The sequence below is a fragment of the Antedon bifida genome, chromosome 7 (genome assembly GCF_963402885.1).
Source record: "Antedon bifida chromosome 7, ecAntBifi1.1, whole genome shotgun sequence".
Taxonomy (NCBI): Eukaryota; Metazoa; Echinodermata; class Crinoidea; order Comatulida; family Antedonidae; genus Antedon; species Antedon bifida.
This window is the reverse complement of record NC_136232.1, coordinates 2,485,870-2,513,217: the sequence shown is the minus strand read 5'-3', so window position 1 is coordinate 2,513,217 and position 27,348 is coordinate 2,485,870. Positions and strand designations below refer to the sequence as shown.

Genomic DNA, 27,348 nt, shown 5'->3' with positions numbered 1-27,348 from the left:
TATTTCAACAACTTACAGTAGAACTGTATTTAACGGTTTATGGTCTCTTTGTAAGGTATGGCAAACGACTGTAAATGAATCGTAGCAAATCAAATATGTCTACCCATGGATAAATTATTCATTTCTGACAATGCATTTCAATCAGCGTTCAAAACAGTCTGTTTTGAATGAAATGTACCCTTTATGAGTCAATTTCACCCCAGGCTCTGGTGAACTCTGATGAGGCCATGATTTGTACATACTTTTCAAATGGGTCAATTGTAGTAAAAACTACACAATAAAATGTTCTTTAGCTTTTGCCTAAACAGTTAAACAAAGTGTGTTTTTTTTAATATTTGTTGTATACTATCTTTAATTCAGAATTGTTCTTTATAATATATGTTTTCATATCAGTAGTTAGGATTGCTACATGCTGTAGACAAAGGTTGCAACTCTAATAAATTAAAATCCTATACTAGAAAGAGATAGTTAACAAAAATATGTTGTTTCTATATTTCTTATGTTTGCTATCTTAATTCTAGATTGTTCTTTATAAAATGTGTTTTCATTATTAGTAATGCTATGCTGCTGACACAGGTTGTGGCTCTCACAAATTAAAACCCTATAAAGTGTCAGCATGAAGTATGACGAATGTCTTTACAAGATAACTATTTGTATAATTAAAAGGGCATGAACACTGATACTGTAATCAAGTCTTACATTACGATTGCTAATGATAGCTGTTACAACCACCAGTCAGATTAAACAATCAGGATACCTTTCAGGATCAATTTCGGTCATAAATTTTAAATGATCTGGAATTAACGTATTTTTTATTAACAATTCCAAATAATGCATAAATTGTTAAAAACTGATGGTACACTACAGTGGTAATAATTTATGGATATGAACAAATATGGAGATTTTATGGTTCATAGTTTATCATCACAAATTTTGTATAGTATAGGAGTGGTATACCGTTTTTAAATACCATACATAGATATCTCTATTCAAACTATGATCTTTTGTTATAAGATTAGAAAAGAGGTCACTCATCAAGGCTACCATAAAAAACTTTAAAATGTTCTAAATGTACGTATATAAACTAAATCATATTGTTATCATGAAATTAAATAATACAGCACTGCAACTAGATTGAAAAGAGTTTTCTTAGAAAGTATGCTGCCTTTCAAGCAGTATTATTATAATGGCTTTTGAACAGATTTCCTCATTACAACCCATTTTCTGATTGAAATCTACAATCACTGAATGGGCTAATAAAATAGCAGAATATGATGAAAAAACCCATGTAAAGTTGGTCACATGTTCACCATATTTCTACTTTTCCAGCTAAAAGCTACTTTAGGTATTAATCCCAATATGTGATTACTAATCCCAATATATGGATTATTAATCCAAATATGTGGATTATTAATCCTAATATGTGGATTATTAATCTCAAAATGTGGATTATTAATCTCAATATGTGAATTATTAATCCCAATATGTTGATTATTAATTCCAAGTTGATTATTAATCCCCATATGTGGATTATTAATCCCAATATGTAGATTATTAATCTCAATATGTGAATTATTAATTCCAATATGTTGATTATTCCAATATGTTGATTATTTATCCCAAGTTGATTATTAATCCCAATATGTGGATTATTAATCTCAATATGTGGATTATTAATCCCAATATGTGGATTATTAATTTCAATATGGGGATTATTAGTCCCAATATGTGGATTATTAATCCCAATATGTGGATTATTAATCCCATCCCAATACAGTATGTGGATTATTAATCCCAATATGTGGATTATTATCCCAATATGTGGATTTTAAGTATTTTATGATACTGCCCCACTACTACTGTAATTGTATTTTGAAAGTATACATTAAGAAATATTGGCTCAGGTTAAATAATACTGTAGGTCTATTGTACAGATTAATAATATCATGCAGGTTTACTCAGTGTATTGACATATTTCTGAATTATAATTGCTGTGACAGCTAGTCTCCATCTGTTGTATGTTTACAGGATGGGAAACAAGTGTTTGCTTTCAAACTGAGCCTCTTAAGCTCTCAAGTGTGATGTGCCCATATATGGCAGTGGTATGAACAAATATGGTACTACTGTAGTAAGTGATATGATATCATCATGTCCATATATGGGCACATCACATTTTTTTTGTCACATAAAATAGTGTAGACAGAGCTTTAAGTATTATGCAGTGGCGCTGTTTTAGTCATTAGCAAACTAAGTATTTAATCCCGGATTTGAACCAGGACCCATAGATTGGTAAGCAGGCTTGCTAACTGCCATGCTACAGTGGTACTACAGTATCTATATTCAACAATCTTCTTTCTAGTAGTACTACTAGTACTGTATGCTAATTTATAGATAAAGATTTATAGATATTTTCCACTTAAACGAGCATAATAACTAGGCCATAAATTACATAATTATTAAAATGCTGTACAGTACCTTTTATTTTAATACCGTGAAGGAAAGAGTCTATGTAATCACCATAATTGAATTGAAATTTCTGTATCCATACGTAATACAAAAACCTATATAAATAATTGTATCACTTTTACTTCTTACAACAGTGCTTGCTTGATAAAACCTACTGTTTATGAAAGGTCACAGTACAGTGAGGTAATTGCTAATAGAATCTATACTACTCAAGATAAAAGAAAAATGAGAGGGCAAAAGGTGTAAACACCCCCTCCCTTGATATGCTATGTACCATCATAAAAACCGATTCAATACATCTGGTTGGTGTTAAGAGAAAGGCTATTTCTCTCACCTCATTTATTGATTGAGTTACTACTATGATGTGCTTCCTATTATTGTTTGCAAAATTCAATTATATAACTGCCAAGCACAATTTAAATATCAAAAGCTATTTATAGTTTACAAAAACCAGGAGAAATATTTATGTAACATTACCATGACATACATACAATAAAAGTATAGACCAAAGTGGGTTAGTTTATACGTGTAGTTGTACCATGACAGGGTTTAAAACAGAGTGGGTTGGTAATGACACAGGTAATTGTATACACCAGAGTGAAGTTTATACCTAGTGCAACCTTGATAGTCAAACCACAGTGGGTTAGTAATGACACAGGTAATTGTATACACCAGATTGAAGTTTATACCTAGTGCAACCTTGATAGTCAAACCACAGTGGGTTAGTAATGACACAGGTAATTGTATACACCAGAGTGAAGTTTATACCTAGTGCAACCTTGATAGTCAAACCACAATGGGTTAGTAATGACACAGGTAATTGTATACACCAGAGTGAAGTTTATACCTAGTGCAACCTTGATAGTCAAACCACAATGGGTTAGTAATGACACAGGTAATTGTATACACCAGAGTGAAGTTTATACCTAGTGCAACCTTGATAGTCAAACCACAGTGGGTTAGTAATGACACAGGTAATTGTATACACCAGATTGAAGTTTATACCTAGTGCAACCTTGATAGTCAAACCACAGTGGGTTAGTAATGACACAGGTAATTGTATACACCAGATTGAAGTTTATACCTAGTGCAACCTTGATAGTCAAACCACAGTGGGTTAGTAATGACACAGGTAATTGTATACACCAGATTGAAGTTTATACCTAGTGCAACCTTGATAGTCAAACCACAGTGGGTTAGTAATGACACAGGTAATTGTATACACCAGAGTGAAGTTTATACCTAGTGCAACCTTGATAGTCAAACCACAGTGGGTTAGTAATGACACAGGTAATTGTATACACCAGATTGAAGTTTATACCTAGTGCAACCTTGATAGTCAAACCACAGTGGGTTAGTAATGACACAGGTAATTGTATACACCAGAGTGAAGTTTATACCTAGTGCAACCTTGATAGTCAAACCACAGTGGGTTAGTAATGACACAGGTAATTGTATACACCAGAGTGAAGTTTATACCTAGTGCAACCTTGATAGTCAAACCACAGTGGGTTAGTAATGACACAGGTAATTGTATACACCAGATTGAAGTTTATACCTAGTGCAACCTTGATAGTCAAACCACAGTGGGTTAGTAATGTTTTACCGTAGTACCAGGAAAGAATGCTGGTGGTAGTACCAGACACAGGGTAATCCAGACTTGGTTAATTATATATTATTAACTAACTCACTCACTCTGAGTACTATAATAACATACAGTTTTTTTTATGCAAAATTGTCCACACCTGCGGGTATAACTATAAAGGCTGGCCCAATACATTTGTCTTTTACCACAACCTAACCATACCAAATTTTGTTTTTAAGGACGAAGGAGGATTTTTATATCAGAAAGTACAGTTAGTTGAACATTACTGAAATGGTCCTATATGAAGTGTGTCTATATACAATACCTACAGTACATGACATCGTTCACATTTTGGGAGGTGAATAAAAAAAAAAATATGATATTACATTCTGTACATAGTTTTCACACAGCATAGACAAAACAAATGGAGCTACTCCTACTAAACTGTGCTACACCTGAAAAACGTTTCTATATCGATAAATTCTAAGTCTAATTTTAATATATTCCAATTGATTTAATGACATTTCATCATAGATCCAAGCTGTTAACACAAATATCAAAAGGAAAATGAAGTCTGTGAAATGTGAAATAAATTGTCAATACAATTTAGTTCAGGAAGTGACTAGTCTCTGTTCCACATTGTTGAATGAAAATGTACAGACCACGGTCAACACAAGAAACAATACAAACCTTGATGAAAAGAAATGAATTGTCAACAATCAGTGGAATGGTCACTGGAAGCTAAAAATCCAATATTCACCGCTATACCATGTACAAGTATATTCCAGAATGTCTACTGTATAGTTTAAGTATACACAGAACAGGCTATTCTGTAATTTCCTATGTCGTTTTGCTTATAAAACCACTGTCTGTGTAATAAGGCATGAGTTGCCAAATATAGCAGTGGTGTTTATCTATGCAGTTGAAATGGCAATGAAGCAGTGAACCGTGACATGGGTCAACTCAGGTCAATACAATGGCAAAGCATCAGCACACGCTGAGTGCTCCATAACATAACCTGTCGATCAGGATTTTAAGCATTTATGAATCTCTCTGAGGAAAAAGCCAGAGAGTAATGCAATCTTGTAATGACTTGTATCGACTCGATCAATGGCTGAACATTTATATTACACATGATTATGTTGATGTCCATGACAACATGTTTGATAATGAATACAACTTGACAATTGACATTTGTTATTATTATGGGATATCACATTTTTAAACATTGAACCTCCTCAATTAAATACAGAAGTTGTATGGACAATTTTTTTAACAATGGAACATGAACAATAGAAGGTTTTACACACAGAATGCTATTGTACTTAAATAATACATTTGTAATATTAAATAAAAGATAATTATAATACAGGATGAACTACAGTATTGATTACTCAGTTCATACTAATAATACTAGTGAGTAATGTACACTAAATTTTAGACTTTATTCAGATAGGTTTCATCTAACCTACCCTACTGTATCAAATGCCTCAAATTTACATTTATAAAATACAGTATATTACCTTAATTACAACAAAAATTAACAGCCAGTTCAGACATACAGAGTTATGGTTCCGTGGTGTACTGTAGTACACAACTCCAAACTAGCAAAGATTAGTGGAAGCCACCTCTCTTACAACACTGACCTTTCATTTGATATGCGAGTTCAAGATACAAGATTAGTGACGACACAAAAGTCACATTACTTTTTAAAAATCACTAACCAATCGAATTGATTCCTGCGTATCAGATGTTCGCCCAATCGGTGACAATTTTTAATAAAGAACTTTGTTATGATGCTAATTACATATGTAACCTCCCTTTACCATACAAAATTATATCTTTGTAGGTCTGAACATACAGTACTTTAAAACGTTTGTATAAATGGTGGTGATTTAATAGTTAAGTAGATTATCACAAACAAACAAATGGAAATGTTTGTTTTTCTTAGCTTTATGAGTCACTTCAAATTTTCCAGGATTTTGAAATAGTCTACACCCCCATGTTTTGATTTCTATGCTAACCTGCCATTCATACAACTGTTTTTATAACCCTTGTATTGTAGATTATAATGTGTACAGATGTCTTTAGTTAAAATCTATCACAGTTATCTATGGAAATTCATATATTTTTATAGTATAAAACAAATAACAAGAGAAATAACAACAAAGATCGAAATGTTGAATCATGGTTTCCATTTCATTATTTGGAGCCAGTTTTAAACATAATCAGTACATATTGGTTTTTCATACATTTTTAAGCACGGTACTTACAGTAAGAATATTTTTTAATGATTCTAAAATGTGAATGATTATCATACCTAAAATGTGTATATCTGTCAAATGTTTGGTAATTTTCTGTTACCATGACTTTGTACTTTTCAATTTGTTAAATTTCTTTGAAGAGATACACCCTATTATCAAATAGTTGCACATTTGAATAAATTATTTTAATGAATAAGGATTATTATGTAAGAAAGTTGTACAATACTAATACATTACCTAGTGTCTTAAACTAAATTTACAATAACCAAATAGTTAAATAATCTATGTTACGACATTTAATGTAAAATCGTAAGTAATCGTAATGTGTCAATTATGTACACATAGGTCATCTAAAAAGAGTTTATTACTCACTTAATTTGCCTTCCCTTGTAATATGAAGAGAAACCTGGTGAAAGAGTCTCGCTAGTCTAATGTCATTCTAATGCTATCTAATAGAAAGTGGCTTTAAAGGTCTTTTGTTATTTAAAACCTACTGCATATTGAATACACACTGTGACTATAGTCAATAATTTACCACACGCATTAATAAATGCGATACATACTGTTTATCAGAATATAGTTTTTCTTTTTGGGTAAATTCCCCACCTGATTCATTGAATTAGGTTAAATACACACACAGTGTAAAGATATTTATTGCGTCAGGGTTAAATGAAATAAGGTAAACAAACAATCTGACCTTCATACAAACAAACATATTAAATATTACAATTATTAAGGAGGGGACCCTTTCCTGTCAAACAATAAGGGGAAATATGTTTTAACACTAACCAACACCTGTTTAGGGAACAACCTTAATTAAGACGACATTTTTAAATTGAAGTAAACAAAAATTGTAATCTTATCTTATTATGTAATAACATTAGTCTTATCATACTGACACAGGTATAAACCCACTCTAGAGTAAGCCCACATCTAAATTCACATGGGCTTATAACAAGTAAAGTATGAACCTAAGAAAACAACATTATTGATCTAGATATTTGTCCCACAGCAAAATGTTTCATAATTTAGTATGATACTTACCCGTGGTCACGTTTAATTTTCAGGTCGTCAAGAATTCCAAGAGCTGCACCTAACCCCTCTGCTGCTAGACTTGACGCTTCTCCTCCACCTCCAACAAATCTAAAACCGAATTTTATATTCACATTTACTCAAATATTATAATTATTAAACAATAATAATAGTATTCTGTCTACACAGTAAGAAAAGCTTTCAAGTCGAGTTATTATACTGTAGTAGATAGCTTGTCAACGGCCATAGGCTAAGTAAGACTAAATAATGAGAAAAATAAAATTACATATATAGAGATAACACACACAGGAAGTTCAATGTTCAATAGGCTGGAATAAACGTACATCATCATAAATTAAAACCACAGTGCCTGCAAATTTGCAAACAAAATCAAACACCTGTTTTATTAGAAAATGTTGTACATATTATTATATATTAAAATAATAAATAAATTAATTGATTGAACATAAATGGAATGGAACATTTTCAGCTCATATCATTAAAAATTTAAATAAATACATTTTCATTTTTTAATAGTTCAAAATATTTGAATTGTTAATTGTATTATTGCATTATAATTTGGCTGTAATTGTTTTGATTACCTTTGCCAAAGTGCTCACGGTTTGTCTATCTGTCTGTCGGTAGAAAATATCTAACAAATCTTACCAATGCATGACCCACTAATGACCCACTAAATATTTTGGGCACAATTCTGAATGTTCAGATTCGTATGCAACAACAAATGGATAATTCATTACGGCGATAAAGAACAATGAAGCGGGCCGTTCTACAGTATGCGTTTTACTTTCTTTTTTATTTGTCTTACAATTAAATGGGGTCATCACACTTTTATTTCCATAGAGTACAGTACATTTCTCTTAAATAACATTGTACTGTAGGCCTACTGTAGTACATCAATACATATTTTAACTTTTTACATTGTGTTTTAAAATATGTTTACATACATATTTTAGCTTTTATTTTTTAATAGTTAATTAACATACTTTCTAATTATTATCTTATTTCGTTAATTAACACATTATCAACTGTTTTTTCATTTCTTTACATACGTATTTTCTTATCAGTAATTGCATCAACTTTTCTTTTTTTTTTCATACTTCAGTTTTCATTTCTTTGACTGACCTTGCAGATGTCTATCAGCTGGAGCATTGTAAGTGTGCAGAGGACGCTCTCTCAAAGTCCTCTCTAGTTAATTAGTTCTTTTTAGAATATAACATTCAAATTTTTTCTTTATTTATTTTCATTCAATTTATTTATGTTCACCCAACACATAGCGTTTTTATAATCATCTTTTCAGGAATTTGCTTTCAATCCCATTTCATATTCACACCACTCAGTATTATTTGTTCATGGACAGAGTTAGTTAATAAATGTTTTGGAAAAGATATTTGTTAAGCTCTGTCTGCACTATCAAACTTTATGTGATATATATTGACATGATGATGTCATATCACTACCATATTTGAGCATATCACTACCATATTTGATCATATCACTACCATATTTGGGCATATCACTACCATATTTGGGTACATATCACTTTTTTTGTCAAATTAGTTTGATTGTGTAGACAGAGCTTTAAAATTTGAATACTTACGGTATATCTTCAATCCATTTCAGAAATTGCCAGGCATTGCTAGTGGGTGTGTAAAATGACACTGTTGGTTCGGGAAGATGATCAATGCTATGATATATCACTAAGCAATAGATATTACCTCCATACTATAAAAAAAAAACAGAATCACCATCATCTTAAACGCTAATCGTCGTTAGACATTGCACATCTGTGTTTGTCACTCTGTACATTTTTTAGCAAACATGTGTGTAGGTCCACATGTGAAAAGTTCTGTTTCCATTTTGTAGTTTGCCATCCAAATAAACAATATTAATAAACATTCTCTCTAATAAAACAATGAGCATGAAGGAAAACTCACAGGCACATACCAACAGGTATTTTCAAACTGTTTTTTTTTTTTTTTAATAAATTCATAAGCTTCCAATTAGCAAATAACTTGCCAAGGATGGAAAAACTAAATTTATAATTTATCTTGCTTATAAACTAAGTCTCATTTGAGGCTTAGGGAGTTAAGTTACAATCCTGGCACTAGGTCAGGATTGAACCCTGGACCTTGGGATTGGAAGGCAAGCACGTTAACCACCAAGATACAGTCACTATTTGCGTACAGTACAGGTAATTTAGTAAATAGATTTAATTAAGGAAACTAAGTGTATGTTCTGATGCATGGAGTTATGCTTTCGTATCGCAAGCAATGTTGTATCATAATTTGCATCGTAACAGCAAAGTGTTCCATTAGAAATTGAAGTGTCACAATTTTGGGCGAACATCTAGTATGCAATAGTACATTTGATTGGTTTGAGGTCAAAATCGTTGATGCATGACTTTCGTAGCGTCATTCACAATCTTGTACATATTGAGCAGTCGTAACGAACGAAAGAGTACTGTAAGAGGCGGCTTTCACTAATCTTTTCCTGGTTCAGACCTATGGAGTTGTACGCCACATATGATACTAAAGTATAATTCCGTAGGTCTAAACAGGCCCTTAGTTAATAACTAGTAAACAATTATTTTTTGCCAACACCTGTCCGATATCATTACATCTGATACTGTATACTATTTGTCCTATTTTAAAATCCTTGAACTAATCTCAAAATTCTCCATACAAATCCGGACAATTTTCACTTGGCAAATAACCAACACTTCCTCCAAGTAGCATGCAAGTAAATCTAATACCATATATATATAAACTTTATTTAGACACGAGACTGATGTACAGCACAACTCGTTCAATCAACATTGATTGTTTTTACACAAGTTCGTGATACTGTATTACAAAAAAAACCATAGCTATCGCCAAGTTAATAATATTACTACTGTATCTTATAACATTTAAATGACTTTACAATTAATAAGAGTACAATGAGTTTATACTAGAAAAATATATTGTTGTTAGAGTAGGAGTATGTTGTTGTTTCAACCCTACAAAGGTTTCGCATCCTCCATTTTCTCTATATTAACATTTGCTACATGGAGAGTTAATTTATAGGCCTAGTAGTAGTACTGTAGTACAGCAGTAGATAACCCAGAAATCATGATAACTTCAATTCTAAGAAATCATAATGGCAAATATCTGACAAATTAAACATGAAGTCAATGTCAGACACATTTAAGAACAACCACACATTTATTAAACTTCATGCTTCATTTGGCGTTCACTTAAAAGTTACTTTAAAACTTTCTTTTTATACCGCGCAGTACACGTTCTAGTACTAGCGATGTTAACAATCCCACAAACAAAAGATTGACCGCTGGTGTTCCATTGCTGTACCAAGAATAGGGAAAAATTTACCATTTACATTAAACATTTGAATGACTATTGTCAGTTTAAAAAAACATTCAAAGTACTTTTTATTTTAACCAATGTTATAAAAGTATGTGAAGCACCACTGATTATGAGCTTTTCATAGAAATGGGTGCTACAGTTTATAAATGTTAATGACAACAAGACTTATCTACAATTAATCTTCCATACTTGTGGTGCCAATACTAATTTATGAAGTAATGAACCTCACCAAGCCTGTTGCCAGAAATAAAAAAAAAGGGAGAGGGTTTGATTTTCCATAAAAGGTGTACTAGTCCACACAAACACAGTCACTGTCACACATAGCCGCTGTGTAATTGGGACTGGATCGTTTTATAGGTGTTTACCACCTGCTGGTCCAGATCCTTCACTAAAAATAGAGTTAGTGAGAAGTTGAATAAATAAAAAAATTAAATAAAATCATCATGAGCTCATGTTACCATCACTTACGCCTACGGTCTTTAGTTTGAAAAGGGAACTTTAGGAAAAAGTGGGGGTTTGTTTGGACACTCGAACCCCACCTGGCTTGGGCCTGTTCCCCAAGATGAGGAAATTATATTGTCAGACCATGAAAGTATAATGGTCAGACTTTTTTTCTTTAAATACAACTCTGGAAATTGCACACATAGATGTTAAGTATGAAATAACAATTTAAATACAATTTATTTTTAATGTAGAATATTAGATTTTTTTTCATATATTATTTCACATAATTACATAAAATACACTAAAAATGTGTTGAAAGTTGACTCCCAACAGGAAAACAGATCCGTGTTGGATGGACCATAAATACCACAGAGAAACAATGATGTATTGTACTATAATAGTGTACAATCGTCAATGAACTGTGAATAAATAAAGGAAATGCAGCTGTTTTTAATATTTTCACTTGCTTTAAATAATCTTAATATTGAGTAGGAAATTAAATGTGAAACTACAACAACCCAATAACAAGCAAATCACATGATGGCAAGAAAAATATGAAATTTATATCTTATTGGGTACTAGTCTATTATTCTTGACACTTTAAATCATAAGACTTTACAATAGAACACTTACAGGGCCCATAGAGATATTATAGTGAAAAGTTTAACATCTCTATGCAGGAGGACCAAACAAAGTGTTCCTTTTAGTGGAGTCTATAGGGGATGCCCATAGTGTTTAAGTATATATTGCTTCTTATATATTTCACAGGAAATTGTCCCCTTAAAAAAGGTGTCCACAAGGAAGATTTTTTATATGGTTATTTACTGCATTGTGTAAATACAAATTAGTTAATCATCATCAAAAAAATGTTTTATATTTGTTTGTTATTGTTTTTTATGCTATATTTCTTTCGAGGAAAATACAAACCAAGATTTTATTTGATAACGAAATTATCTAAAATATTTTTTCAAATATTTAAATTACTTACATCTCCGCAGAAATCATTCTCTACAAGTGGTCCACCATTGAAATGCCTAAAAACAACCAAATAAAAGGCCAATATAATAAGCTAATAAATTTACACATGAATAATATTAAGTTAAATTTTTAGATTCTCAGGTACAAGCCCATCCCCAATTTACTATATCAGGTCACCAGAAAAAAAGGTAAATGGTTGGTAGTGTTTTGATATCTAGTTTCACAGTATCATTCAGTATGTCAGCACGACATGGAGTTTGACAAGAACGTACAAAAAAACATTGGTCTATATCTGTTCACAGTATTATTATGTTTTGTTATAAAATAATACTGTAAATATTTTAGATTATAAAGGCAATTTTTTAGCAAAAAGAGATAAAAACAAAGCCATATTTTCGTAATTAACATATTTTAATAACAAGTGATGAATTATCTGTAGGCCAATTGGAAATAATGGTTGTTGATATAAATTTATTATATTCCATTGGTATTACGTTCATACCATTGTTTCTAATGGCCATATGCTGTAATATTTATTGTTAAATTTATGGATTGAAAAAAAAAGAACAATAAAAATGAACATACATCACTTTAGAAACAGTACAATATGGCTATACACTACAGTGAGCCCCCTATACTTCACATTTTAGTATGTGAAGTCTCATGAGAATGTGGAAAGGAACATCCAGAGGGTCATATAAGCATTTGCTTTACTAAGCCCAACAACAAAGTAAAGTAGGTAGAATGAGGAATGGAGAATTTATCCAGCAATTTTTTTTGATCAATTTCTCTGCATTTAATTACAGTAGAACCTTTATTAAATAGACACCTTCGAGACCCAACAAAGTGTCCTTATAATAGTAATTAGTGTTCTTTAGTTGTTAAAATATATTGTTTCTCATTTATTTCGCAAGAAATTTTCCCCTGAATAGGGGTGTCGCTAATGAGGGATTCTACTGTACATGTGTTAAAATGATATAATTAAATGTGAATAAATTCAACTTTGAACTTACTCTAGTGTTGGTATGATATAGGATGTCTTTAATTTGTCAAAATTGGCAGCAAGGTTAGCAGTGCCGTCGATCACAAACACCACATTTGAGGGTGTTTCAACAACCATACTTGTGTTGTGAAGACAGGATCTCAGGAAATCTTTAATAAAAACCAATTATAAATAGTAAATACAACAATGTTAGTTGAGGCCATTGGTTGGTGGCTTAAAGGGTGATTCAACAAATTGCTTACATTCAAGTTACATACTGAAACTAATGTGATTAATGTGAAAATTTAATTCTACAGTGTAATAGTTTTTATATATGATTTGATTTGATTTGAATTTATTTGGAAAAGCATCATAAAAAATACATACAAAGTGATAACATAAATTACGGACATTACAAATAATACATTTATAAAAGATTTCCCAGGATAGCCCAAAAAACTGCACCGTCCTTTAGGTAATATTATTATTAATAAGAAACCTAAAATAGTCAAAGCTGTAGTAATTAAAATCACAACTTCACTACAAATAGGGATAATGGGCATACTACTTTGAGAGACTAAACACTGACCGCAACAAGACTACTCCAGTGCCTTTCTTCTGCATTTATATATAGAGTTTATTTTTAAAACCAATGTATAGGGTTTTAAAAGTCATGAACTTAACTGTTTACCTCATTAAAGGTTCTTATCACACCTGTTCCGGCACGGTTCTGCTCCAACGCTGGAAAATCAAATCAAACGTCCATGTTTCATTTTCACGCATATCAATTGGCGTGAAGCGTCGTGAAAACGCAAATAAACATTTGCATTGCTGGACCGAAATTGTGCCGGAACATGTGTGAAAGACCCTGACTGACATTTAAATGTAAGTTGGTAATTAATAAAGGATTGGTGAATTGCCGGGATGACGTCAAAAAGAAAAGTGATGAGTTATAGATTTTTAAAAACAAATACAATTTATTGAATCAATTTGGTGCATTTTAATAATAGAATAAAAATTACATTAAAAAAGTTATATATACTGGACACTGCTAGGTCCTATGTAGTTTTGGCCCGAGATGATTTGGCCCTGGAACGATTCGGGCCAGGATATTCGGTTCTGAGGCGATACAGCTTTTTTGATATGCATTTTATATTATAATATTAATATGATAAGCACTAAATTTCTTTTTAATTAATACAGTCAACTGATCTAGCCTACCCTAGGCTAGGTGTATGTATTTTTCAACGAATGTGCCAGTGTCATAGACTTTATATTGCAAGACATGGGCTAGGCCCAAGAAGGCACACACAACAACGTTCTATACAGTCACGGAATGCGGAGAACGATCGCCTTGCAAGAGAGAAAATGTGCCTGCCGAGACGGCCTAGAAATAATAACATAAATGTACTAAAGGAATATTCCTAATTCAATTTATCAATAAACATAATCTCACCTGTGATCTTATTTTATAACTTGACTTCAAAATTATATCATTTTAGCAAATTCTAGGCCTCAAAAACATAAAAAGTTCAAGGAGGAAGGAGGCACTCAATCTTCGCTCTTTCTCAATAGTTAAGTTCATCAAATCCTGCTTTTGTACTGGTTGCATTAATTGGATTTCCTCCCGCTGACAATAAATTATGTATCTTTTGAAACTTATTTTAGAATACCAAATAGCAAATTAGTTGTTACTTTTCTATAATTTGTTCAATACATAATTTACTTATAGTTTAATATTTGCAATAAATGTAATTAAGTAGTCATAAAAACAGAACAGTTGATTCACGTGGACACAGCGGAGGGAGTAGGATTATTTTATTAAAGAATAAGTTTGTATTAAAGAATTTCCTATTATTTTTTTTAATTTTAATTTTCCGACAAATTAAAAATAATTATGACATTGAGATTAATTTCAGTAAAAATTATATCAATCAACTTAGACATAAATATTATAGTTTTAGAGTCAATGAATTGGAGAAAAAAAAATTGGTTTTAATAATTAATGCTAATAGGCCCTATAGACAAGTTTAATTATTGATTTGATAAATATAATTTCACAGCAAATATGCTCCGATATGTTAATTATTTCAAAAGTTTTAAAGTGTAACCATTACTACTGGAGATTTTCATAAATGTTTGTACCATATAAGAATATTATACTGTGCTTCATTTATATGTGTTGGTAATGGTTTGAATTTGAACATTAGAAGGTCAAAACGTTGCTACTCAACAAATAATTGCAATATCGAAAATGCTTTCCGGTTATCATAAATAAAATGGAATCTTTTACATGCAACGACATGGATAAGCTATTTCTTTTATAGGCTTTATATGTATATTATTGTTATTGGATTGTTAGGTGTCTTGCAAAATTGTTTGTGAAAAATGTAGGCTTATATGTAATTTATATGTAGGCCTAGTGAATGTAATGAGCATATAAGAAAATACTTTCCTAAGTCCTGAATTCATTTAAATTTACAGGATACAGTAAATAACCTTGATAAAATGATTAAATAAAACTCAAAAATCCAAATATTAATTATATAATATTTTTATTTATAATGAATTCTTATATGGAAATATACATATACAGTTTTTAAGAATAGTTACTAATAAATGTGGGTTCTCACATCATTTGTAAACCAAATATTATTATTTTATTTTTTAAAAAAAATGAATGCAGTAAATGTTAGAATTTCTTCAATCATTCCAGCTCATTATATGTTCTATGACAGCAACATATTTAGAGGGGGATTTCCCTCTACATAATAATAATAATTGTTATCATAAATAATATAACTGAATTTATGTTGAATGGTCTTCATAGTGTATATATATTAATGCTATTATTTGTACATCATTTTTATAATATACTCTATCTATATAATCAAGACTCAAACTTCTTTAAAATAAAAACCAAACAAAGCCTAGGCCATTATTGTGTTAAGAGTAGTTACTGTCTTGTCAAATCTACGGTTCTTGACATACGGAATATCTGTGGTAGCATAGAGCTCAGCTGTTCAAACAAATCGGCAGCAATACCCTGTGCAAAATAAAAACATAAATTTCAATTAAATATTTATTATGACAAAAATTTAATTTATTTCTTTGTATGCTTTGTCTTATTTATTCACTCAGTTGTTGTTTATTCAATTCAATTTTATGTGAAATAAACATAGGGAAATACAGTATATGTTTTAACACTATGGTCAACCACTATTCAGGGGACACCCTACTAAGGAGACATTTTGTTGGCTCTTGAAGGCATCCCCTTAGTAGAGTTCTACTGTGATTAAATGAAAATTATTGCAAATGTTGATTAAGGTAACTGAAGTCTATTCTTTAATAGAATAAAAAGTAAACATTTTAAAAAGCTTGTACATACTTTTGGAACAATAAACTGAATAGTTCTACTCTGATTGCCACTCCACGATGCCATTTCCATCATAAAACCTTTGATGCATTTAAGTACCAACTCTGCTCGCTTTAGACACCAACTAATAGTCATTTCCTAAATATAAAAATGTATTAAGAAATAAGCATTTGATGAATACAGTCAAAGAACTTTAAAAAACGTGTAAAATGTTACATTTTAAAAAGCATTGCTGGTATAGAATAGAGTGAATGTTATTTTTAGGCAAAGTAGTAGTGCACCCTCAATATGTTATGTTCTATACTGTAGAGGAGAGAAATTAATAGTACATCTAAGACATTTTGGCACAAAGACACTTCTGCACTTATTGTATTCCTATACAAGAGATTTCTATAGTAAGATTCTAGTTTTGGAGAGGACGCTGTTTAAATGGTGTCACCCAGTATGACCTTATAATCCTGTAATAAAAAAATCAAAGAAAAACTAAATACATAATTTGATTATAATGAACCCAACCTAAAGATGACCTCTTAAATTGTAATGAATTCTTCATCATAAATGGTTCAATGCGTGCATATCGCCTATTACATTGTGAGATAAGTGACAACAAATGCTAGACTATAAAGAGTAATTCAATTGTGTATACCTTAAAGATGTATTGTCCCCCTGAAAAAATATTTTGTAAACATTTTTTTGTTGAATATGCCATTTTAATGACACATAATAGTTATTCACTTTGACCTAAAATTGGATCAGATTATTTACCTGATAAAACTGTAATTTATTTTGTAAGTGAAAACATTATTTTTTCAGAGTTTTTTTTCTACAAAAGTGATTAACTTTGTTAAAACTACAAAATGGCCTATTCAAAGTTTGATTTTATTAATCTTCATTTTTCATGTTTTTTGGGGACAATACATCTTTAAATTACAACTTGTTTTCATGAATATTTATTAATTCTATTCTTCTAATGAAAAGGAAATAGAAGGAGACAGATAATAATTATGAAATGCTAACATATTATAGTGTAGTTAGGTATTATAGTTCACTACAATATCTCTATGCTGCTAATAAGCCTCAAGCCATTGTAATGTGAACATGTTGATGTCCTATTACCTCATGCATCTCATATACAAGCAGCAGTGGAATGCTGATACAGTGAACGTCAAAGTCCACACAACACTTGACAACACTCCGTAGAGCCACTATTACAGGATGTCTTGAATTCAAGTCTGGCGCCCTCACACTGTCATTAGTTACTAGATGAAAGACTACATGTACTTGTGCTAGATTTGAGTGTTTTGTGATGTAAAAATCCCCTAGAAAACAAAATAGATAAAAAAAAATATTATGAAATATTCAGAAATATTATAATAGAGAAGTTTTTAGGTGGGAGTGCAAGCCCATAGATAATGGTTAAGGATTTGAACAAACTCAGCTTTTTTGCTTAAATGCCCATATCAAACTAGAATCCAACAGGGCAATTGATATTAAATAGGTGTAACTAGCCCAACAAATGTTGGTTGTCCCGTTTGTAGAAAAGGAACCCCTCTGGCTACTTTGTTGTGTAGACAGTCTATTTCTCAATCATTCAGTTTGTCATGCATACCTTGTTTTAGATTACTTGAAATTTCATCCGAGGGTGAACCACTACTACCATCGGGTGAATCTAAAAACAATATAAAGAAGTAAAATATAGTTTAGAAGTTATGTTTTTTTAGATATCTTTAATTTATGTATCCACATTAACATTCATATTGTAGGCACTGTATATATTTCAGCATTCTTAGTTTTCACCATATATAAAAGTTTTAGATATATTTTGTGTATGGGAAGACCTCAACTGACTTGGCTCGACATTCTGTTGAAAGATACCAAACTAGACCCGAGTGAACTGAGGAAGAGCATGCTTGATAGAGATGTGTGGAGACATATTATCATGGCACCCACTAAGAATTAAGTCGTCGTGGGATGACATTAAGTAAGTAAGTTTGTGTATGGAATGTTCACTTTATTATCTATCACTAGATACAATATAAGATTATAGTTGATATTAATGTATGCTTGTTTTTTCATTATTTTGGCAATTAACTTATTTCAACAATATTTTACGAGGGTGGTCCATCCAGCCGAAGCTGATCATTAGGGACCCTCACAAAAATACAAAATGAGAAGACATAAACATGCAATAAAAATTAAATTAAAATAAATAGAATTTATAAAGATAAACAAAAAAAAGTGAGTATGAAAAACAATGCTTAAACAATCACTGTTAGTACCTGAGTTGGCTTTACGTAGCTGTCGTTTTGTGTTGGCTTTTGTTGTGTATTGCTGAGCAACACGAATCTGCGTCTCTAAATCTGGGAAGTGAAAGTCTGTTGATTGTTGACATATTGTTGCAAATTCTGAAATACAAAATCAAATACATTAACTTTCAGCTAGCCAATCAAGATGTTTTCGATTTTATGACAACCTTTTTTATGCCCGCGTAAAAGGAAATGATTCTACACAGTATACAATTGAACTATAGTGTTTCTACTACTAGTGTATTTACCTCTTTTAACACCAGTATATGTATTCACTCTATCATCAACTAGTAATACTAAACCACTCAATGAGTTTGAGAAGAGAGACATGGCTGTCTGCAAACGCTGCGGTTGGGGTTGGATTCGTCCACTGAAATTTAAACATGTACAGTACATTGTGTTACCGCATGTTAAGGCATGTATAATAATACACATTCTTCACCACACAAAGAAAGACAACTGTATATACATAAATATAATATATAAATAAAACTAAATATACCAAGTGCTAAATTACTAGTAATCAAAAAGTATAGTTATTTTTTTAAAATATATTAATCTTTAATCACTTATAAAGGAACTTGTTAAGCCATGTTAATTTATTGTGTAAATGCAGGAACATTAAAGACGTGCTTCCTAACTTGATTGGTGGATTCAATGTCTAGGCGATCAAGAACATAATATGTGTAAGTCGTAGTCCTAGAGGTCATCACAAATCGAAGGCTTTATTATTAAAAAATAGGTACGTATGGTAAAATAAACTTACTCTATTCGGAGTGGCTTGTGTTTACACAGTTCCTGGATCTCCATGCAGACAATTCTTAAATTATGCATTGTTTTCATCTGGGCACCTGAAAATATTTCAAAGGAATGATCAGAGCAGAGCGAGACACAAAACCACTACTAGGAGGTTTCATGAATACAGAAGAAGCGATGTAATGGGAGGCCTGGCTTGAACCTTAAAATGCAAAAGATAAAACACTACAGTAGGTTAAGTTCAGCACTTTATCTTAACATTTTTAGGTCCTGGGCTCGCAATTTCAAAATTGTAGATCTGCCACTGAATAGAAAAGAACTTACCTAGATGAATTGTAAAGCTCTCTTCCATTCTCCTTTCATCCACTCGGATTTGTTCTTCAACTGGTGGCGGAGCAGAGTCGGACATTGCTCGGATTTTGCGACTGAATAAATCAAGAAAAGATACTATGGTATTACTGTCTGTTTATTTATTTTAGGGAGTATCATTTACTACAAGTGTGGTTTTCTTTCTTATTGAGGGAAGGTTAAAACAATCTTCAAATTAGGTAACAGAACTTATTTTTATAGATTTCATTTATTTTCATTCATTGGTATATGTTGAATTTCGTTTCAATTTACAAAATATGTATAAAATTGGTTAAAAGTACTTAAAAAAATTAGTATTATTATAGGTCAACTAACTTTACCTCACTTGACCTTCTTGACCGTTCTTGACATCTTCATTTAGGCGATACACCCACTCCTTAAATTCTCGTTTCTGATTGGTTTGCAGATTAATTAATTCATTTGCCCATTTTGCCTCAGCAAGCTTAAAATTAAACAAAAAGTTTATTTATGAATTTGTATATGAATGCAATGTCGAACATTGTGGCATGTGTCAGTTAAGCAACTGTCTACACTGTCAAACGAGTTTGACAACAAAAAGTGTGATGTGCCCAAATATGGTAGTTATATGCCCAAACATGGCAGTGATATGACATCATCATGTCTGTATATAGGCACATCACATTTTTCGATATAAAGTTTGATATTGTAGACAGAGCTTTAAACTAAAAAAAGTCACACAAGAAAAAAAAGAGGGCTTGTAATTGAAGATTCCACCTGGAGAAATATATTATATTGTTTTTATCGGCACCCCTCAGATGAGAATTTTGAAAAACAAAAGATAATAAAGTACCTGTGTGTTTTCAAAATGCAGAGCAGCAAGCCTATTGACTTGTAAGTCATCATGTGTTACATCCAGCCCCTGTACAGCTCTTTCCATCTCATTCACTTGTCTATAAAGATAAATCTAAGTGTGTGTTCAGACTGAAGATAATAAAGGTAGTGTAGTTGAAACAAGATCAGTAAACTTTCTCCTGCAGTGTACAAACAAAAGTATAGTACCTACAGCTGTAGTACTAATTCACACACCAGCAATAATACAATCAAATGAAGGTGTTGTATAATACATTTCTTGTACATTGATCGTAGCAAATGGCAATATGGACCCTGTTAAGCATTTACAGTACCAAAAGGTTTGCTTATAATCCTACCATATAAGGAGATGAATGCTAATAATACATGATAAATCTTTTATTATCAGGCGTTGAATGCTAATTATACAAAACTTTCCTAGTTGTCTTTTTTATGCTTTTAATGTTTTTCTTAGATGTTATGTGTTTTTTAATGTTTGATTACTATATAATGTACATTAATTTTAAAGTTTTTATATCTGTAAAATTGTACTCATTTCCTGTATGATTTCTTTGAAAGAATAAATCTATCTTGAATAGTAAGTCCTTTAGTTACCTAGCCTGTAGTTTAGCCATGGCCTGGTCTCTGTTTGAGATTACATCTTGCACTGCCATTGCATAGGTATGCTCTAAGTTTAGAAGACTCTCTAGTGCAGGAGAATGAATCAGCTGGTGGTAGATCTCGGCAAAGTTATCATCTTGTTTTGGTTTTAAGTCTTGAGTATATGCAACATGTTCCTATGAAATAATGCATTAACACCTAAATAAATTCCTGTCATTTGATTGGACGATTGTGGGTCACATGGAGTGCAATAGTATGCATTATTTAACGATCGTTAAATAGTCCTTTTTTCGCGTAGGGAATTTGTTTTAAGTTTAAGGTCCATTACTTTTATAATTTAAACTAATTCAGCCTGTCCTTACAAATTATTTCAATATCTTCCTACTACACTTTTGAACATCTTTAAAATGTTTTGAATTAAAGATTGATTGAATGATACTAAACATAGCTCAATTGTGGGTGCCAACCATGGTGGCCAGCACCCAAAACGAAATCAGACCTGGGTGAACGACTTCGCCCATTTTTCCGCAAGGTTGCCAATATCATCGTCACCAATTTGCAGTGTTTTCAATGCCTCCTGTGCACAGGAATCATGATAACTGGCTGTCCCTTTGGCAACAAAGTTTGTCAGTGAGTTCTGTAGGTCTGAAATGAAATAATTTGTAAAACACATTTGTAATAACAAAAACTGATATCCAACATCATAAACCTAAATTTCAAGCCTAAAAAAAACTGTGTCACTCACATGGCTGCATAGTTTTCTCGAATGAATGAATAAGTAACGAGTCACTATGCATCTTAATATTAGGATGAAACGATCATAACCTTTCTTGCATATGCCTAGCTATTTGGCCTGGCCCTGGTATATACACCTACCCGATTGAATGAAACAGGGCAAGTTGTGTGCGGTCATTAACCGGCCTACAAATTCATCGATACTTGCGTCAAATGGGAAGCTAATAGGAACTGATAGTTTTGAATATGTTCCTTTATACTTGAATGGAAACTGGAATTCATTTTCCATCTTAAAGATAACCAAAATCACACTAAAAAAACGTTTTATTTGGAACTTGCATAAAAAATCAGTGTGTTGATGTTTACTGACCTTAATTGACCTAGTAGTCTATTTTCCTGTCGTGATCTTGATCCTCATTTATGAGGTATATTCAGAGCGTCATTCTGACGACTGGAGCATTCTCTACTTCTCTACGGAGCGCCATTTATGCCTTTATTAACTTCAATAATAGAAATAGTACTACGGTAACTGCTCAAGTGGACCCAATTTAGCACCAGTGGATTTTTTTTTAAATGGAAAATAATGAATATTGTTTTTCTTTTATTTTGAAAGAGAGATATTTGAGGATTGTAAATGTCAAGTGGATTTTTTAAATCAGAAACAAAGTTGCATGGCATTATTTTCCATTAAATAGACTGCCATAAAACCTCGAAAAGAAGCCCATGTGCTCCTTCATTTTTAGTACTCTTGGGTGGGCTTCTTTTCCTCATGGAGTTCTTTTCGAGATTACTTTTGCAAACTAAACGAGAGGAACTGCTAATTTCCCGGCTGGAAAATATTTTGTTTACATGATTTGAAAATCTTCTAATGTAAATAATTAACAGCATCAACATTTAACAGTGTGGCGTGTTGGCGAATGACTAACATACCATCTTTACCATAATACACCTGCACAGACTCATTTGCATAACAACGCACGCGCATACCAAACTGTTTAAAATAGAGCTACAAGGTACCCGAAAATGACATCTATTATGTTTTCAAACAACATGCATAAGAATCTTTAGTACCCCACCATGCTTGGGGCCGAGAAAAGACAATTTTGAAAAAAAGAGCTGTATACAGTAGGTTCCCGCCCGAAAAAAGGGCGTTACATGATTTGAATGATACAAACTATATAAGACTCACCAGGACAATATATGAGCTTGTCCCCGGAAAGTGCACCTATTCATTGAAATATAAAATTAAATATTAAGTCTCCAGTACTAGCCCATCCATGGTTGAGACAGAGCATTGAAAATAGAGCCCAGAAATGCACTTTTACTTATCCCTATTACTATACATAGTCAACTATGATAATTATGTTAATGTTAAAATTTCAACTATCCAGGATGCGATTTCAACATTTTAGGTGGGGTTTTCTACTTTAAAAACTCAACTTCGTATATGCCTATGGTCTAGCCCGGCGGCGGAATTAGTCTAAGCTTCGAAATTGGTCTGGACATCGGCATCTTTGCAAATGTTCTATATTTGATCTTATTTCACTCTCCATTAACCTCATACAAAAACCATCGGAGACTATCTGTTTAAAACATGTTTATTCTGGGACGGTGCGGCCATACACACCAACTACTATGAAGAATCGGACATTTCGCTACCAATGTTGCAACATTGATTAACAAAATCAAAATTTAACATTGGGGCGCGTTGACCGCGAATGACTAACAATACCATCTTTCCTACTACACCTGCACAAACTCATTTGTATAACAACGAACGGCATACCAAACTATGATGAGAGATGCATTCTCTTCTCAACACGTAACGCGTAACGAAGATAATTAATCCCTTTTTTACATTAAAATTGAGGCCGCTAAACATAAAATTTACGAGATCAAATACATGTAGCGAAAGCCAAAAAAAAGAGTAAAAATTCAAAAACTCATTTGCATAACAACGCGGGGCTTATCAAACTGTTTAAAATAGCTACAAGGTCACCAGAAATGACACCTATAGTATTTTGAAACATGATATATAGGAGCCTGGACTACCCCACCATGATTGGCAGTGGCGTATCCAGGATTTTGAAGTTGGGGGGGCCGGGAATTGCCAATTTGCCGACAAAATTGGTGTCATTATCTGTACATACACCTGATCAATATGAATGTTCTAGGATTGCATAGTCATATTTTGTCTTATATGGGATAACGATGCAAAATTAAAACCAAACCAACATTATCTGTTAGTATGTTGTATTCATTATTACAATAAAGAAAGAATTAGGAAAATCTGACTTGTAGTTTTCGAAATATAGGGTCTTAAACATCGCCGAAAATGATCGTTTTTAGCCACAAAAGAAGTAAAACACTTGCGGCCTCAGTCGACAATTCTATTAACTACGCCATTTTTGGTTAAAATAATTACATATAATTACGTTTTTTAGTAATTAATTTATATATCACCATTGGAAATATCAATAAAACATGTTATTAAATGCTTATAAAATAGTTGTTTACTTAACGGAATTCGGGCAAATTCATTGCTCTAACTTTGTGTAGTAACGATCAGAGAGATTCATGGTACACGCGCGAGAGAAAACATTCCGCTGCGGGTGATTTGCATCCACCAATCAAATCAGCTAGAATCCAAAATCATTCAACCGTGAGCAATGCCAATCGCGAGAAAGCTCAGCTTTGATTGGCTTACGATGACATCATATCACAAAATGGTGGTTTTGTAGTTGAGCCTCACGGAATATTCTGTTCCAAAAATGAAATACATGGATATTTTTTATGGTATGTGTGCTTTTTCTTTAAAAATTTTGAATAATAAAGGCCTCATATCGAGAAAAAAAAACGGGTTTTTGGCACTTATAATAAATATATCTTAGACAAAAAAGCACATGGCATGTAGAACTATATAATCTTAGCGTAGGAAGACATACAAATCCCAGGTCATGAGAGGCTCAACGGCAAAAACAAGGTTGAATAGGGTAAGGTCAAAGACTTTTGAGTAAACAATCTACCGCGTACGGCCGTACGTACGTGCTAGGTAGTACGATATTTTGACCACATTTTTTACGTGTTTCGTTAGATGTAATGAAAATAAAAAATAGTTGATCTTAAGGGATCAATGATATGATATGTAAATAAACAAACACTCAAAAGAATTATGTTTACAGTTCAATTATTGTCAGAAAAATAGTTTATTTTTTTCCCCGGCACCTTTGTTTGCCGACGGACGCGATGGTGTGCCGACGGACACGAAATCAGGGGGGGCCCGGGCCCCCCCGGCCCCCCCACTGGATACGCCACTGATGATTGGGGCTGAGCAAAGACAATTTTTGAAAAAAATATTTATTGAAATATGAAATTAAATATTAAGTCTCCAGTTAAGCTCACCATGGTTGGGACAGAGCTAAGAATGAAAGCTTAGTCCCCGGAAATTATGAAACGAAATCATAAAAGTCTTCAGGACCAGCCATACAATGGTGATTGTTTCCCAAGTGTGAGACATGCAATGCACGCGGCCGTGCAAAATTATGAAATACAAACAGGGCTAGCACACAAAAGCCTACTTACTAATTTTAATATTTCTATAATTTAGAAACACAATTAGAATTATCATATCACCTTTGATAATTATAATGTTAAATTTCAACTATCCAGATGCGAATTTTAGGTTGGGTTTAAAAAACTCGACTTCATAATTATGCTTTAATTTCGAAGATCTGCTTAAAACATATTTATTTTTTTTATTCATAACATATTAGTAGGCCTACAATACAATATCTTGCATGACACGGATATTTAAAAGTACACTATAATGTGTAACGGTAGAATTACAATTCTAATGTAAAAGATTAACAAAATAAATATTGAACAGTGTTGTGTGTTGATCGCGAATGACTAACAATACCGTCTGTCACACAGCACATGTGCACACTCATTTGCATAACAAACGCACGGCATACCAAACTACGATGAGATAAAATTAATTCTCTTCTAAACACGTGACGAAGAGAATTAATTCCCTTTTTTTTTTACATTAAAATAAATTGAGGGCGCTAAACATAAAATTAAAACCACCAAAGCAGTTTGCGAGAGCTAAAAAAAAAGATGTTAAATGTGCTCTCCCTGCCTCAGCACTAAGGCCCTGCCACAGCCTTTTGGGGTCGTTTCCACCACATCACCAGATGCATTGATGTTGTCGCCTCATGATGTGTGGTGGAAAGGGGGACGTATGATCTGTGAACCCCAAACACAGTGGCTCGCATAGCCTTAACTCTATTCCACCGACCAGCGTGGGAATCGAACCCACGACATACGTGTTGTTAACACGACGCTCAGACGACTGAGCTAACTGATCATTTTGGTTTTAGCAAGATTAATAGGATATTTATGACGTAATGATCAATTACGTAATACACGTATAAATAGACTATTATCAGCTTTTCAGTCATGTACTTGGTGGCGTAATGGGTAAGGCTCAGTTTTGAGTGCTATCGGCTGGGGTTCGAACCTCGATGGATATTTTTTTTTTTTTTTATATTGTTTTTTTTTTTTAATAGAGATATGTGACACTGTATTGTCGAACATGTATGGTACCATACCAGTAGGTATTCAAATATGCTTAATACGAAAAGATATTAAAATTCAGTGACTTATTTCTATTTTATATCACTGTGCTCCACTGGCTCCAAATTGTGTCCACTTGAGCACAGTGTGTATTAACATACGAAAAGATATTAAAATTCCGTGACTTATTTCTACTTTATATCACTGTGCTCCACTGACGCCAAATTGTGTCCACTTGAGCACAGTGTATTAAAATACGAAAAGATATTAACATTCAGTGACTTATTTCTATTTTATATCAATGTGCTTCCCTGGTACCAAATTGGGTCCACTTGAGCATAGTGTATTAAAATACGAAAAGATATTAACATTCCGTGACTTATTTCTATTTTATATCACTGTGCTCCACTGGCTCCAAATAGGATCTACTTGAGCACAGTGTATTAACATACGAAAAGATATTAAAATTAGTGACTTATTTCTATTTTATATCATAATCACTGTATGTGCTCGACTGTTGCTAAATTTGGTCCACTGAACCAGAGTTACCGTAGTACTATTTCTATTTCGGAAGTAAATAAAGGCATATATGGCATATAGAAGTAGAGAATACTCGATCGCCGAAATGACGCTCTGAATATACCTCCATTTATGAGAGATGAG

At 32.4% G+C, this 27,348-nt stretch overlaps 2 protein-coding genes across 4 annotated transcripts in view; both read right to left on the bottom strand.

The window, feature by feature from the left end:
• The window catches only part of LOC144847536 (mediator of RNA polymerase II transcription subunit 25-like), a 31,986-nt gene extending 17,272 nt beyond the window's left edge, over positions 1–14,714 (bottom strand). For 2 of the 3 annotated variants that reach the window (XM_078703941.1, XM_078703942.1), the window contains exons 1-5: positions 14,591–14,714; positions 13,166–13,304; positions 12,163–12,208; positions 8,966–9,090; positions 7,360–7,458 (exon numbers count right to left, since the gene is read on the bottom strand). In XM_078703941.1, coding sequence (XP_078560067.1) covers positions 7,360–7,458; positions 8,966–9,090; positions 12,163–12,208; positions 13,166–13,272 — 377 coding nt within the window. In that variant the 5' untranslated portion in view covers positions 13,273–13,304; positions 14,591–14,714. Of the gene's footprint in view, positions 1–4,741; positions 4,883–7,359; positions 7,459–8,965; positions 9,091–12,162; positions 12,209–13,165; positions 13,305–14,590 lie in introns of those variants that run through there. The other variant, XM_078703943.1, reaches the window with a different exon arrangement.
• A 996-nt stretch (positions 14,715–15,710) lies between these two features.
• On the bottom strand, positions 15,711–27,334 carry LOC144848343 (FERRY endosomal RAB5 effector complex subunit 3-like). Its single transcript, XM_078705061.1, has 14 exons — positions 27,329–27,334; positions 22,249–22,477; positions 21,872–22,017; positions 21,367–21,548; positions 20,753–20,852; positions 20,262–20,383; positions 19,897–19,997; positions 19,583–19,667; positions 19,065–19,186; positions 18,790–18,915; positions 18,120–18,179; positions 17,627–17,829; positions 16,523–16,648; positions 15,711–16,180 (listed from the first exon to the last, which is right to left on the bottom strand). The coding sequence occupies exons 1-14, from the start codon at positions 27,332–27,334 to the stop codon at positions 16,091–16,093; spliced, it is 1,698 nt and encodes a 565-aa protein (XP_078561187.1). The 3' UTR covers positions 15,711–16,090.
• Positions 27,335–27,348: the final 14 nt, after the last annotated feature.